Source organism: Gopherus evgoodei, chromosome 22 (genome assembly GCF_007399415.2).
Source record: "Gopherus evgoodei ecotype Sinaloan lineage chromosome 22, rGopEvg1_v1.p, whole genome shotgun sequence".
NCBI lineage: Eukaryota > Metazoa > Chordata > Testudines > Testudinidae > Gopherus > Gopherus evgoodei.
The window spans coordinates 8,979,064-8,994,354 of NC_044343.1; the positions used below are offsets into that span (position 1 = coordinate 8,979,064).

Consider the following 15,291-nt stretch of genomic DNA (forward strand, 5'->3'; position numbering starts at 1 on the left):
AGCAGAGCACAGCTGGCTACAGCTGCAGGCCCACAGACCTGGGGCTAAAGACAGCGGGCTGGGTTTGATCTGGTTTTTAATCACATGCTGTCCATCGTATGTGGAATACGCAAAACCACATGCTGTCACACCATGGATAAGGAGGCCTCCGGTAAAGCAGAAGAGGAACAAAACCCCTTGTTTGGAGGGGTCAGTCTTGGATGAGCTGAGAACACAATGATCCCTGCAGCTTAATTGGCTTGAGAACCTAGTGATGGCCCAGCTCAGACACTCAGGGTCTGGCTACACTGCAATGGAAGTCCTGGGTTAGTAGAACTTGAGTTAACAGGCCCTGGGTTTGTTAACCCAGGACTTGAGCGTCTACACTCATTTGTAACCCCAGGTTAGAAATTGTTGAACCCTGGCTCCCAAGTTCGGGCGCCAGCATCTACACTGCATTATGCAGGCATGAGTCCAACCAGCCGTATCCCAGACTTCCTAGCGCCCTCCCAAAATGTGCCCGCTCAAGCCAGTTGTTTGGGATGCAGTGTGGGAAGACTTGACTGTCCAGAGGACAAAGAAAGTCAGCCTGTGGAACTGTAGGAAACAGCAAAACCTCAGAGTTACAAACACCAGAGTTACGAACTGACCGGTCAACCACACACCTCATTTGGAACCAGAAGTGCCCAATCAGACAGCAGCAGAGACCATAAAAAAGCAAATACAATCCAGGGCTGTGCTAAAGGGAAGCTAGTAAAAAGGATTAAGGGAAAGCAGCATTTTTCTCCTGCATAGTAAAGTTTCAAAGCTGAATTAAGCCAAGGTTCAGTTGAAAACTTTTGAAAGAACCATTGTAACATTTTGTTCCGAGTTATGAACCGCCTCCATTCCCGCGGTGTTCCTAACTCTGAGGTTCTACTCTATTACTGGAGGACTCGGAGCACGAGTCCAGTGGGGCTGCGTCTACACTGCAGAACAATAAGGCTTGAACCCTGGGTCTCGGCTTGGCTCAGGCTCAGACCCTCCAGGGAACGTCTACACTGCAATAAAACCCCATGGCATAGCTGAAGCTGACCATTATCCCTCCCGTTCCATGTACACCAGGGCCTGGGGAAGAAACGCTCTCCCCCAGCAGTGCCAGCAGAGGAGATGGCTCTGAGCAGATGGAGTCAAGGCAAAGCATGCTATAGCTTACATTGAGAGATCAGTGGGTCACGGTGCTCCAGGGCTCGTGGGGATCTCCGCTGGCCTACAGGCAAGGCAGAAGAGGAGGCTGACCTTGATGGCGAGGAAGGGAAGGGGCTGTATTTCCGGCTTCCGTTGAGCATGTCTCTACAAACTAAAATGGACAACATGGAACTGAGGAGCATCGAGGCAATGGCTGCAAACTTCCATACCTTCATCTTAGAGCAAGTCAGAACATTGAAACTCTGCAAAACAGGCAAAACAAATATTCTTATTACAAAGCCTCTCCCCCGGCCCCCAACACCTCCCCGCAGACAGGTCCCCAGAAACAGAGGGTCGTGCCATGGGCTTCTGAGCAACCTTCCCTGGGGATCTCGGAGCAATCACACGCATTCCTTCAGTCGGACTCACCCCCCTCTCTCGGGTCAGTATCATCCTCATCCCTATTTTATAATGGGACACTGAGGCACAGAGAGGGGACGTGACTTGCCCAGAGCCCAGCAGCGAGTCAGAACCCAGGTGTCCCGATTCACTGTTCCAAGCTCTGAGCAACGGACCTCATTCATGCCACTACTTTCCTATCATGGTAGCAGGCCACTCTGCTTGTGGGACAGAGCACATTTACAGACAATCAGCTCTGAGGAGCATATTGTACCAGGCGCTAGCGAGGGCAGATGGGGGAAGGAGGGCACACGAACGCACATATGTGCCCTGGGAAGGGGTTAGGGGCCAGGACACAGGTGCTGCTCAGCTGCCCAGTGTGAGAAGGTCGTGCAGAGGTGGTGCAATGCACACGCTTTCTGTGTGCCAGGCGACCCCTCCTCATCCCAGCCAGCAGAGCCACCTGGATGCAGGAGGAGTCTCACCTGCACCTTTCAAAAGGCAGCAGATCTCCCGGGTGCTCCCCCAGAGGAATTCTGGATGAGGCAAGAAGGATTCTACCTGAGATTACAGGTGATGGATCATTTCCCATTCCTGGCAATGTACAGTCTAGCCTGATGGGTTTAAATCCCTTTAAAAAAATAGAACCAGGGGCCAACATGTTTCTCCTCCAGATAAATATCCATAATTCAGTACTAAAAAACCTCAGCGCAGCCAGAGCAGCAAGGATGTGAGAGCTGAGTAGGATTGCTAAATCTGATCACTACCTCCGGAACAAAATGGGTCTAGAAGCTGCTGCCAACAACCACCCACCGAAGCAATTCGCACTTCACTTCTTTTCCAAAGACCTTTTGCCTGATCCTTCCTTTGCTCTGTGCCTCGGGGAGTCACTTACTCCAGCGCAAAGCAAATGCCATTCTGAGCCAGTAGCACTTCACGCCTGCTTTGCCCCGGTCTAATGAGGAGAGAAAGTCTTCCGAGCCCGGCCCCTTTACAGAAGTGACTAGGGCTGGGCGGGAAATGATTTTCCCCTAGAGAGAGAGTTTTTGAGATATCAAAAAAATTCCCCAGCCCGAATTGGGAAGAAGAGTCAAAATCTCAAAAATTTTGGAGAACTGAAAATCAAATATTGGTTTAGGTGAATTAAAACATTTTAATTCCATCATTTAGAAACATTCCGTTTTGATAGTTTTGAAACATTTTGTTTTCAACCTTTTTTCTTTTTTTTAAAGCTCTGAATATCCTCAGATTTCAAGATGAAAAACACTTTCAACACAAACCACCTGAATTTTCCATGCCAAAAATGTGGACGTGGGACATTTTGACAATTTCAAAACACTTCTTCCCAATAATTTCTCAGGTCAGGAGATTCGGCAAAATCAGCCCTGTTTCGCCAACAGTTTTGGTCTCAACAAATTGACATTTTTCAGCCAAACACAGCTGGTTGAAAAATTCCTGACTAGTCCTGTTAGAGAAATAGCCCTGGTCTACAAGACAGAGGATTATTCTGATATAACTACATCGTTCAGGGGTGAGAATAATCCACTCCCCTCACCGACGTGGTTAGACCGACCCAAATGCCAGTATGGACAGTACTAGGTCGGCAGGAGAACTTCTCCCACCAGCATAGCTACCGCCTCTTGCAGAGGTGGATTAACTTCGCCAATGGGAGAGCTCTGTCCTGTGGGCGTAGAGCGTCTTCACTGAAGTACTACAGCGGCGCATCTGTATGGGTGCAGAGTTTTAAGTGTAGACCTGCCCTTACACAAGTTTCATTGCTCTTTACTGTCTGCATGCGAAAACAGCTCAGCTAAGGGAGAGCGAGCTAGAATCTGTTCTTCCTTGGGCGCTGTCAATAGAATTGTTTACAAAATTCCAAGCATTTACACCTGTGCAAACTCCCTGAGCACATTTGGGTTCTGCAGTGTCATCGAGGGCCTACGTTTCAAAGCAGGGGAAGCCCATGGATAACAGAAGGGCTAATCTGACACACCGACCAACCCTTTGTTAGTGGTGTTGATGCATGAGAATGAAAGAGCCTCAGGGTGTGTTTACATTGCAAGTAAAAACCTGCGACTGGCCAGCCCATGTCAGCTGACTCAGGCTCATCAAGCTAAGAGGCTGTTAAATTGTGATGTAGATATTCAGGCTCGGGCTGCAACTGCATTTAGGGACCCTTACACCAGTTCAGAGTGGGTGCAAGCTAAGCTCATTCTGATTAGAACTGGGAGACATTTTGGAAGAAACTTTTTGGGGTGAAAAATGCAGCTGCAGCGACATCAAAACCTTTCACAAATCGATTAAAACAACAAACAAAAAATAATTCCAAAGACACTGAAACGTTTCAACATTCTCTAAATGAAGTGCTTTGATTTTCTGGTGTGAAATGACTTTGTCGCAAAATGTCCTTTAATCATACTGTATATATAAATATTTTTTAAATGCAAAAGCGTTTCAGAACGGGCAAAATAAAAACGTTCTGATTTTGTCAAAATGAAACATTGTGTTCAAGACGGTTTTTTATGTTAGACTTGCTGAAAAATTGCAAACGTTTTCATTTTTTGCCCTGACCCCAAATGAATTCCCCTCCTCCGCCATTTTTTGGAACATCCAATTAACCACAAAATCTATTCTTCGCTCCATTCTAATTTTGATCTGGTAGCCTCTTACCCGCTCTTTGCACTGGGGTAATTGGCAAGGAACAGAGGAAAAGTCACAGGAGTCTTGGAGAGACAACACACAGCCCTACGATGTCGTTTTTTATGGTCCTTTTCAGAGCTGTTCCACAATTGAATGCATTCATTTAGAAGGGAAAATGAGATGTTTCCAGATGTGCCACATTCCGGTTGTCAAATGCCCCACACCCTGTTCTCCAGCTAGCGGAGATTCTTGTGCTCGTTACCGACAATTCTTAATAACCAAGTCATAATGGGCCAAATCGTACAGTCCTCACATGACAGTGAAAGGGGGTTAATAGTGAGTGTAAACGTAACAGATCCAAAGCAAGGCCTTCGTATAAGGCTACGGGCCTTGGCATCAATAAGAATCAGATCCACTGACTTTAATAGGAGTGTTGCCTACACAAAGTCTAAACAAACCACAGGAAGTTGGCTCAATAATACCAATAAATTATATATTGGGCATCCCATGCCAACCCACAAGGTCTCCGAGCACCTAGCATGCACAGAGCCAATAAACAACGAGAGAGCAGAACCAAACGCCACTCCCCTGAGCTGGCCTCCTGCCCTCCACCCACGCCCAGCCACATATGCAGCCGCCGCCCAGAGCCAATCCTTCCCCACAGCAGTGGCAAGTTAGCGCCGAACCAGACATCTCTTCCGCCTGGCTCTGGAAGGAGGTGGGCTCTGGGGTCTGGGTATATGCCGAGAGAGAGACGGTAACTAGCAGGGGTCAAGAGTCCATGACCTGCCTCCCGGGTAGTCAGCAGCATCTGATCAGAGCTGCTTTTCTGGGGCACAGAACAGGACCAGGAAGGGGCGTATTACCCCTTTAAGGGTCAGCCTGGAGCTCACAGCAAGAAGAGCCTGGGTCGAATCCAGGAGGCTCCCTCCTCTGACCTCCCTCAGACTGACCTGTTTACACAGGGACAGGGAGCCGAACTGGAGAGGGAGGATGAGAAGCCATCGAGGTTGCCACCAGCAGCGCTCTTCTGGCTGTGAGCCCCTGGCAGACTCGTTCCCGAGCACGGGCCAGGCATGTAACGTTCCGAAAAGCAACTGTAAAGGCGGCTCTGCATTATCGTCTCCCAGCGACCCCAGAGCCCAGCAGGCTCAGCTGACAAGCATGGAGAGGTTTGGCTGAAATGCCAAGTGAAATCTCAGGGCAGGTCTGAACTACGAAATTAAGTCGACGCTGACCTCCTTCTGTCGGTGCTGCGCATGGTCACCGGAGCGCTTCCACGGACTTCAGAGGGGCAGTGCGGGGCTCAGAGAGCCTGCTGGGAGCTCCCTGCCAGGAACCCGGCTCCCCCCCAGTGCTCCCGGCAGGGACTGGGGGACTGAGAGCCTGGGCGGTAGCTGTGCTCACAGCTGGAGTCCCCTACCCACCCTGGGGTGACAGTCCCAGCTGTGAGCCGAGCTTGGGGCTCTCGGCAGGGAGCCTCCCCATTTCATGGCTCCAGTAGGGCCACGTGACCTCATCACAGCTTGCTACTTAAAGCTGCGCAGAAAACACCTGCAGTTCAGCGGGGCAGGTGGGCTAGGACTAACCGGGGTGGCAGGAAAACAACATTCGTGCTGGAGTCATGAACCCATTCCTTTGCGGGGGTGCTGTCCAGCCACAGCACTGAGGTGTGGATTCAATGAAGCAGTGTCAGTCGGTAGAGACCGTCTGATCTCGTGCTAGTGCCAATTATCTGGGCCGAGGGCGTACTCTGGAGGCTGCCCCGTCCATCCCAGATCCCCAGGAGTGAGAACCCATCCCCCACTAGGATTCCCACAGCCGCTGCCTTCTCCCTGCCCTCCACAATGTCATGGCCTGCATGCTTAGCCTGGAGAAGAGATGCATGAGGGGCGACCGGATGACACTTGTCATGAATGGTCTAGGTTTACTTATTCCAGCCTCCGTTCAGGGCACTGGACTAGATGACCTCTCGAGGTCCCTTCCAGCCCTGTGGTTCTATGAGGTTCATTTCCCTCCATTTCTGACTGGCGTCACTACAATGTTAACTGCTGCAGATCAGCTGCAGCCTCCAGAATCCTCATCCTCTTCGCTGTCGCTCTAATCTCATCACCTCCCTCCTGCTCTCCAGTGCCTTCACCGCTTCCGCCTCCCCCAAGCCTTGCCAAGCCCCCGCACCTCGGTCACCCACCACTCTCCTGCTCGGACTCTGCACTCTGCCAGTTCCACCTCGGTCCCCTCCACGCCCCTTCTGCAGCCGGCACCTCCAGGTCCCCCAACGAGCCAGTGACAGAAGCGGGAACAGAGTCTCATATCCTGTCTATCTGTTGATGGCTGTATACTGCCTCTCACCCTGGTATCTAGGCACATACCATAGTATCCTCTGTTCTGAACACTGGTCCTCAAGGAGTTCTCTAAGGGGGTGTCTACACTGCCCATGGCTGGCCCATGCCAGCTGATTCAGGCTAAGGGGTTTGAGGGCTGTTTTACTGAGGGGGTAGACATTCGGGCTCAGGCTGGAGCGTCCCAGAGCTCAGGCTGGACCCCAAGCCCAAATATCTACCCCACAATTAGACACACCCGCCAAGCCTGAGTCAGCTGGCCCAGGCCAGCCACAGGTGTCTAACTGCAGTGTAGACACACTCAAAGATTGTGAAGGGGTAAGTTCTGTGCTGCTCCCTACCCCTGGCAATGTCTTCCCTGCTCAGTACACCGTGCCGCTTCCCACTCCTCCTCCTTCTGAAAACCCCAACTAGGTCCACCGTCCCTCAGACAGCGACCCTGCCAGGCACTCCCCTTACACATCTTTCCAAAGATCATGTCAAACAGAACAGAGCAAACAACTAGGAACGAATAAACGGCTCACTGTTCCAGCCCAAGGCATCGCACACCCACTCTCTATGCATGTCTCCAGCCTCCCTGCTTCTTGTCTTCCCCCGCATCGTGGGAACTGGGGCAGATTGTAAGCTCTCGGGTAAAGGGATCACACCTTTCTTTCCTCGGTGGAGGACTTGGCACATCTGCGGTGCTGTTCCCAAGTGCTGATCAGTAGCAAACCTGGTCATTTCCGCTCCGCATTAGCCCGTCTAACAAAGCACTTGACTTTATGTGGACTCCTGTGAAAAGTGGCTGCTTCTGTGTGCTTGTTGGAGCAGGGCAAAATCTGCACAAGCACCTCAGTGATTTAGGAACCTCCGCCCCATTTTCAAAAGCGGCAAACATTTAGGCGCCTCAGGCCCATGGCCATTCTACGCGACGTAGACTCCTAAGTGAGGCAAGGCAACGTTTTCAAAAGTGATTTGGAGCCGTAGGAGCTAAGAGTTTGTCTCTGCTTGAATCGCTGCAGCTACATCGCTGTCGCACTCCAGTGTAGACGCTCACTGCCATGACGGGAGAGGTTCGCCCGTTGCTGTAGTTCATTCATCTCCCTTGGGAGGTGCTAGCTCAGTCGATAGAAGAATTCTTCCGTCAACCTAGCACTGTCTACACTGGGGGTTAGGTCGGCATAACTGTGTTGCCCAGGGGTGTGGGTTTTTCAGTGTAGGGATGCAGGGACTTAGGCTCTTTTGAAAATGCTCCCTGTGCTCATGTTAATGCCCAACTGGCTTTTTCTAAGCAAGCCACTTCTCCCCAGGGGATCGTTTCACAGCATCTAGCCCTGTGATGACTTCTTGTGGGTCTTCAGTGTGTCTCCCCAAACCATGGGATTTCACGTTAATTACAGCGACTATCTGCACCTCCTCCCTTCAACCACCAGGCCCCGGGGCACCTGGCAAATTGCTAATTTCTCTCCCGTTTGCCTTATTCTCTCCGTCTCCAGCCGGACCCAATAAAACCAAGGAATGCGATTATCCTTGCTCTAGAGGCCGGAGTCGGTTGATTATAAATGTTATCGGAACTGATGCGCACGTCCTCCCCATGCGCCCTCTGCTGGCTCTGCGAGAGAATCAGCCGTGCAAAGTGATAAGGGGAGCCAGGTGACTTTTTTGTTGTTGTTGCAGCAAATAGAAATTTGGCTGAAAAATACCTTTTTGGGAGGCTCCAAAACTACTTATGAAGTTGGGTCAGATTCAACAGACAGTTTATACAGCTGCAAGGCTGGTTTGATTTGGTTGCCTATTTCACGCCCACTCTACAATCTGCTGGCACGGATGCAAATGAGCGCCCAATGTGCAGGGCAACTGAGAATTAGTCCTTAAACGGGGGCAGCAGAACCGAGGGTGGAGGGTGGAGAGACTGATCTAGATTTCTGACACACACACCCCCAACGTCTTGCAGAGCTGGGACTCAGCTATGTGCTGAACATGTGCTGGGGGTGGGAGTGAGGAGAGACAAGAGCTGGACCTGGAGGAAGGCTGAAGCAGCTGCTGAAGTGCATAGATTCAGGCCAGCCGCTGGGGAGCAGGTAGGACTCCCTTGACCAGCCTGGTCTTGCTTTCCAGCCACCACAGCAGGTCCTAGTGCAGACACCCAGCCCAGGAGAGGGGCAGGACCATGCGCATCAGCTGCTTGAGTGGAGTAGAGGACAAGATGGGGCACTGTCAGCTGGGCGGGGGTCAGGTGGGCATCAGCAGGCAGGGCAACAGCCACTGAGGAACTGCCACAGGGACGGCAGGAGGAACTACCGGGAAACCCCTTCCCGCCTGGAGCTGGGTCCCTCCTCCGGTCTCTAACTCCCCTTGTTCCTCCTCCTCCCCCTCTGACCCACGGCCGTACATTCTGTTGATCCTCTACCATTGGGGGATGGAACAGCTTCCATATGAGGAGAGATTAGAAAGACTGGGACTGTTCAGCTTAGAAATGAGATGGAGGGGGGCATGATAGTGGTCTATAAAATCATGAGGGGAAATTGAACAAGGAAGCCTTATTTACTCCTTCACATAACACAAGAACCAGGGGTCACCCAATGAAATTAATAGGCAGCAGGTTTAAAACAAACAGAAGGAAAGATCTCTTCACACAATGCACAGTCAACCTGTGGAACTCCTTGCCAGAGGATGTTGTGAAGGCCAAAAGTATGACTGGGCTCAGAAAAGAACTAGATTAGTTCCTGGGGGATAGGTCCATCCGTGGCTATTAGCCAAAATAGATATGGCTGCAACCCCATGCTCTGGGTGTCTCTAGACCTCTGACTGCCAGAAGCTGGGAGTGGATGATGGGATGGAGCACTCAATCACTGCCCTGTTCTGTTCATTCCTTCTGAAGCACCTGGCACTGGCCACTTGCAAAGGCAGAACCCTGGGCTAGATGGCCCAGTGGTCTGACTTAGCTCAGCCATTCCTATGTACCACTCAATTCCCTGTAAAGGCAGGCTTTCATCAAGCTGAACGGGCCTGCGATTTCCTCTCTGTTCCTTTCAGCTCTTTGCAAACTCCAAACATGTCTCCATTTTAAACAAACCCTCCAACCTAGAGCCACAGAAACAAAAAAAGAACATTTGCCAAGTGGGGAAAAGTGAGTTTTTAACTGGGGAAAGAAATGTTTATTGTAAAATGGAATTTGACAGCGTCTCCTTTCATGTTACCCCAGTCAATAGTTAAAATGGAGCTAGGAAGCTGCTATATTGCCAATAACACTTTATTTTATAGGATGTAATTATAGGCCCCGCAGGTTACAGGATAATTGTCTAACCCAGCCAGAGTCTAAATATTTTAAGTGGACTGTAAACAAAGCCAAGCTCAAAAAAAGAATAGTTTAGCCATATAAGGAGGTGAGATTGTTAAAGGCAGCCATGATACCAAAAGGTTAGCTGTGGATGGACCTGATCCTGCCGGCACTAAGGGTGCAATTTGCACAGGGATAGCACAAGGATTCTACAGATCACATAGGACCCGCTCAAGTCCTATTTCGGGAGCTTAGTAAGGAAGTGGTGTATAAGGCTTGTGTTGATTCTCTGCACAGAGTCTGTATTACAGCAGCAGCCATAGTCCCAAGCTGAGATCCAAGCCCCACCGTGCTACACACTGTAAGAGACAGTCCCTGTCTCAAAGAGCTGACGATCTAGCTAGACAAGCCAGAGCACAGGGCAGGGGAAAGGAAGGTTTATTCTCCCAAGTTAACAGAGAAGCAAATTTCACCCAGCACTACCATCACAGCCGCACCGGCGCGCGATCGCGCCGGATTTCGAGCAGCACGCCCCTTGAGGGAGGGAGCAGAAACACACCTTGCAACAGCTGGCACGAGGAATCCATCCTGCGATGAATTGCCCGAAGGCTCAGAAAGGTTTACAGGAAGGATTCCGCTAATAGCTCGGAAAAACAAAAGACAGAGCAAATTGCTCTATGTTCTTGGACAATTCACTGCCTCCCTCCCTCCCCCCCCCCAAAAGGAGAAAAGGGTGAAATTCAGCACATGCCACGGGCCACGCTCAAGGCCGCTTTTCATTCCTTTCTGTAAGTAGCATTACAGTAGAAATGAGAGACCTCAACCAAGGTCAGAACCCATGACATTAGGCCTTGTGCATCCATCTCGTAAGAGACAGAGCCCACAATTTAAATGTACAAAGGATGGGAAGGGGAAACAACTTGCCCAATGCCAATTAGGTCAGGGGTCGAGCTGGGCCCTTTACCCATGTCTCCTGATTCCCAGTCCACGGCCCCCAACCACAACCCCCCTGCTGCCTCACTTGCTTCACTTTCATCTGAAGCACTCAAAGCACTTTGACAACTAATAAAGCATCACCACATGCCCTGTGAGGCAGAGAGGCATTATTAACCCCAGTCTACAGATGGGGTAAACTGAGGCCCAGAGGGGCGCATGCCTTTCTCTGAGATCACAAGGGAGTACATGGCACATTCCAGAGCAGAATCCAGTTCTCCTGCTTTTTAGGCTCGTGCCTTCACTACAGGAATATCTTTCCTCTCCCATTGGTACAGACCCCACATTGGCCCAGGACATGGAGTTTCAGAGATGAGGGACTTCAATTTCAACATTGCCCTCTAGTGGCTGCAGGGCAGAGTCACAGTCATCTGGACCTCAAGCGGCAGACAGCCTGGACTTGTAGGTCACAGGTCTGGGTCCCCATTGTTGCGTGGGACTGGCACTGCTGCCAACAACTAAAAGCTCAGTTCTTAGCACTGAAAAGCACCTAATGCATTTGAACCACAGCGATGGGATGTAAGTGACAAGGTGGTTGCTCAGCTATCTAGTGACCAGTCCCCATGGATGCAACCGAGCAATGGTAACAAACCCACGTGTGGCAGGGGAAATACTACTGACTAGGTAAATCAGGCACAAAAGTGGGAAACCAAGTCTAGAACCCCCGGTCCTTTGAATCAAAACCCAGGCCTCTCTCCCCTTGAGGTAACGGAGAGCTCCTTCCGCTCACTTTTGCTGCAGGGCTAAGCTGCAGCCACTAGAGGGCAGCGTGGCCACCACTCAGTCACACAAAGCTCGTACATCACACAATCACCACTTGGCGTCTGGAGCCAGAGTAAATAACCCAAACCCTGGCAGTAGAGAAATGAAACGGAGCTTCAGCACAGTGTTCAGGGGAATCATAGACTCTCAGGGTTGGAAGGGACCTCAGGAGGTATCTAGTCCAACCCCCTGCTCAAAGCAGGACCAACCCCAACTAAATCATCCCAGCCAGGGCTTTGTCAAACCTGACCTTAAAAACCTCTAAGGAAGGAGATTCCACCACCTCCCTAGGGAACCCATTCCAGTGCTTCACCACCCTCCTAGTGAAATAGTGTTTCCTAATATCCAACCTAGACCTCTCCCACTGCAACTTGAGGCCATCACTGGGATGCTGGACTTCCTCTGACAGCAAGGTCATGGCTATGTCTGAGAGAGTCAACACAGAGTGGTGGTAGGGAGTACTGGTTAGAGTGGGGCCTCTGGGTCAAGAGACGCATGTTCTACTCCCAGCTGTTTTACTGCATGGCCTTGGGAACGGCCCCTCAGGAGACAGTTTCAATTCCCTGCTCTACCCCAGACTAGATGTGGGGCAAGTCGCTTTGGGCTGAGAGCAGTCTCATTTCTCCTGCTGCACAGTGGGGATGACAGCTCTGCCCTACCACACAGGGGAAAACATATTAAAGATTATTATGCTATGGTTAAGAACATAAGAACAGCCATACTAGGTCTGACCAATGGTCTATCCAGCCTCGTATCCTGCCTTCCGACAGTGGCCAGTGCCAGATGCTTCAAAGGGAATGAACAGAACAGAGAAATTATCGAGTGCTCCATCTGCTGTTTCTAGGCCCAGCTGCTGGCTGCCAGAGCTTATGGGACACCCAGAGCATGCGGCTGCATCCCTGACCTTCTTGGCTAATAGCCATTGACTGACCTGCCCTCCACAAACTTATCTAGCTCTTTTTTTGAATCCAGTTATAGGCTACGTCTACACTACAGCATAAAATCAAAATTACTAAAACCGGTTTTATAAAACCGATATTATAAAATCGATTTTATGCATCCACACTAGGGCACATTAATTCGGTGGTGTGCGTCCATGGTCCTAGGCTACGATCGATTTCCGAAGCGGTGCACTCTGGGTAGCTACATTAAAGGAATGAGACCAATAACTTCAATTTCCGTCCACACTAACCCTAAATCAATATAGTAATATTGATTTTAGGGTTACTCCTCTCGTTGGGGAGGAGTACAGAAATCGATTTTAAGAGCCCTTAAAATCGATTTAAAGTGCCTTGTAGTGTGGACGGGTACAGAGTTAAATCGATTTAATGCTGTTTAAATCGATTTAACTGTGTAGTGTGGACCAGGCCATAGTCTTGGCCTTCACAACATCCCCTGGCAAGGAGTCCCACAGGCTGACTGTGTGTTGTGCAAAGTACTTCCTTTTGTTTGTTTTAAACCTGATACCTACTAATTTCATTGGGTGACCTCTCGTTCTTCTTATGCGAAGGGGTAAATAACACTTTCTTATTCACTTTCTTCACCCCATTCATGATTTTATAGACCTCTATCATATCCCCCATTAGTTGTGTCTTTTCTAAGATGAACAATCTCAGTCTTTTTAACCTCTCCTCATATGGAAGCTGTTCCATACTCCTAACCATTTTTGTTACCCTCTGTAAATTTTCCAATTCTAATATATCTTTTTTGAGATGGGGGCAAGTGCAAATACATGCAGTATTCAAGGTGTGGATGTACCATGGATTTATATAGTGGTACTATGATCTTTTCTGTCTTATTTATCCCTTGCCAAATGGCCCCTAACATCCTGTTAAATTTTTTGACTGCTGCTGCACATTGAGCGGGTGTTTGCAGAGAACTGTCCACAATGACTCCAAGATCTCTTTCTAATTTAGATCCCATCATTTTGCACATAGAGTTGGGATTATTTTTTCCAATGTGCATGACTTTGCATTAGGGCTGTCGATTAATCATAGTTCACTCACGTGATTAACTCAAAAAATTAATCGCGATTAATCGCAGTTTCAATCACACTGTTAAACAATAGAATACCAATTGAAATTTATTAAATATTTTGGATGTTTTTCAAATATATTGTATTCTGTGTTGTAATTGAAATCAGTGTATATTATTTTTTATTATAAATATTTGCACTGTAAAAATGATAAACAAAAGAAATAGTATTTTTCAGGTTACCTCATGCAAGTACTGGAGGGCAATCTCTTTGTCATGATGGTGTAATTTACAAATGTAGATTTTTTTTTGTTACATAACTGCACTCAAAAACAAAACAGTGTAAAACTTCAGAGCCTGCAAGTCCACTCAGTCCTACTTCTTGTTCAGCCGATCGCTAAGACAAACAAGTTTGTTTACATTTACAGGAGATAATGCTGCCCTCTTCTTATTTACATCACCAGAAAGTGAGAACAAGGATTTACACGGCACTTTTGTAGCCGGCATTGCACGGTATCTACGTGCCAGATATGCTAAACATTCGTATGCCCCTTCATGCTTCAGCCACCATTCCAGAGGACATGCTTCCATGCAGATGACACTCGTTAAAAAAATATTACGCTAATTAAATTTGTGACTGAACTCCTTGGGGGCGAATTGTATATCCCCTGCTCTGTTTTTCTGCTATATATTTCATGTTATTGCAGTCTCGCATGATGACCCAGCACATGTTCATTTTAAAAACACTGTCATTGCACATTTGACAAAATGCAAAGAAGGTACCGAAGTGAGATTTCTAAAGACAGCTACAGCACTCGACCCAACCTTTAAGAATCTGAAATAACTTCCAAAATCTGAGAGGGACGAGGTGTGGAGCATGCTTTCAGAAGTCTTAAAAGAGCAACACTACAATCCGCAAACTACAGAACCCAAACCACCTAAAGAGAAAATCAACCTTCTGCTGGTGGCATCTGACTTAGATAATGAAAATGAACATGTGTCAGTCCGCACCACTTTGGATTGTTATTGAGCAGAACCCATCATCAGCACGTTTGCATGTCCTCTGGAATGGTGGTTGAAGCATGAAGGGACATATGAATCTTTAGCACATCTGGCACGTAAATATCTTGCAACACTGGCTACAACAATGCCATGTGAATGTTTGTTCTCACTTTCAGGTGACATTGTAAATGAGAAGCAGGCAGCATTATCTTCTGCAAACGTAACCAAACCTGTTTGTCAGAGCGATCGGCTGAACAAGGAGTAGGACTGAGTGGACTTGCAGACTCTAAAATTTTACATTATTTTATTTTTGAATGCAGGTTTTTATGTACATCATTCTACATTTGTAAGTTCAACTCTCCTGAAAAAGAGATTGCACGACAGTACTTGTATGAGGTGAATTGAAAAATACTATTTCTTTTGTTTTTTACAGTGCAAATGCTTGTAATCAAAAATATATATAAAGTGAGCACTGTACACGTTGTATTCTGTGTTGTAATTGAAATCAATATATTTGAAAATGTAGCAACACATCCAAAAATATGAAAATAAATAGTATTCTATTAATTAACAGCGCAAATAATCTCAATTAATTTTTTTAATTGCACGATTAATTGCAATTATTTTTTTAATCGCTTGACAACCCTACTCTGCATTTATTATCATTGCATTTCGTCTGCCATTTTGTCACCCTGTAAGCCAGTTCAGTGAGATCCCTTTGTAACTTTTCACAGTCAACTTTGGACTTACCGATCTTGAGTAATTTTGCAT

The 15,291-nt window shown here is 48.3% G+C and overlaps 1 protein-coding gene across 1 annotated transcript in view; it reads right to left on the bottom strand.

Annotated features, from left to right (window-relative positions):
- Window positions 1-15,291, bottom strand: part of NRTN (neurturin) — an 83,889-nt gene that overhangs the window by 15,819 nt on the left and 52,779 nt on the right. Inside the window, exon 2 of the mRNA XM_030540468.1 lies at window positions 1,175-1,409. Within this exon, the coding sequence (XP_030396328.1) occupies window positions 1,175-1,382 (208 nt within the window). The 5' untranslated portion in view covers window positions 1,383-1,409. The remainder of the gene's footprint in view (window positions 1-1,174; window positions 1,410-15,291) is intronic.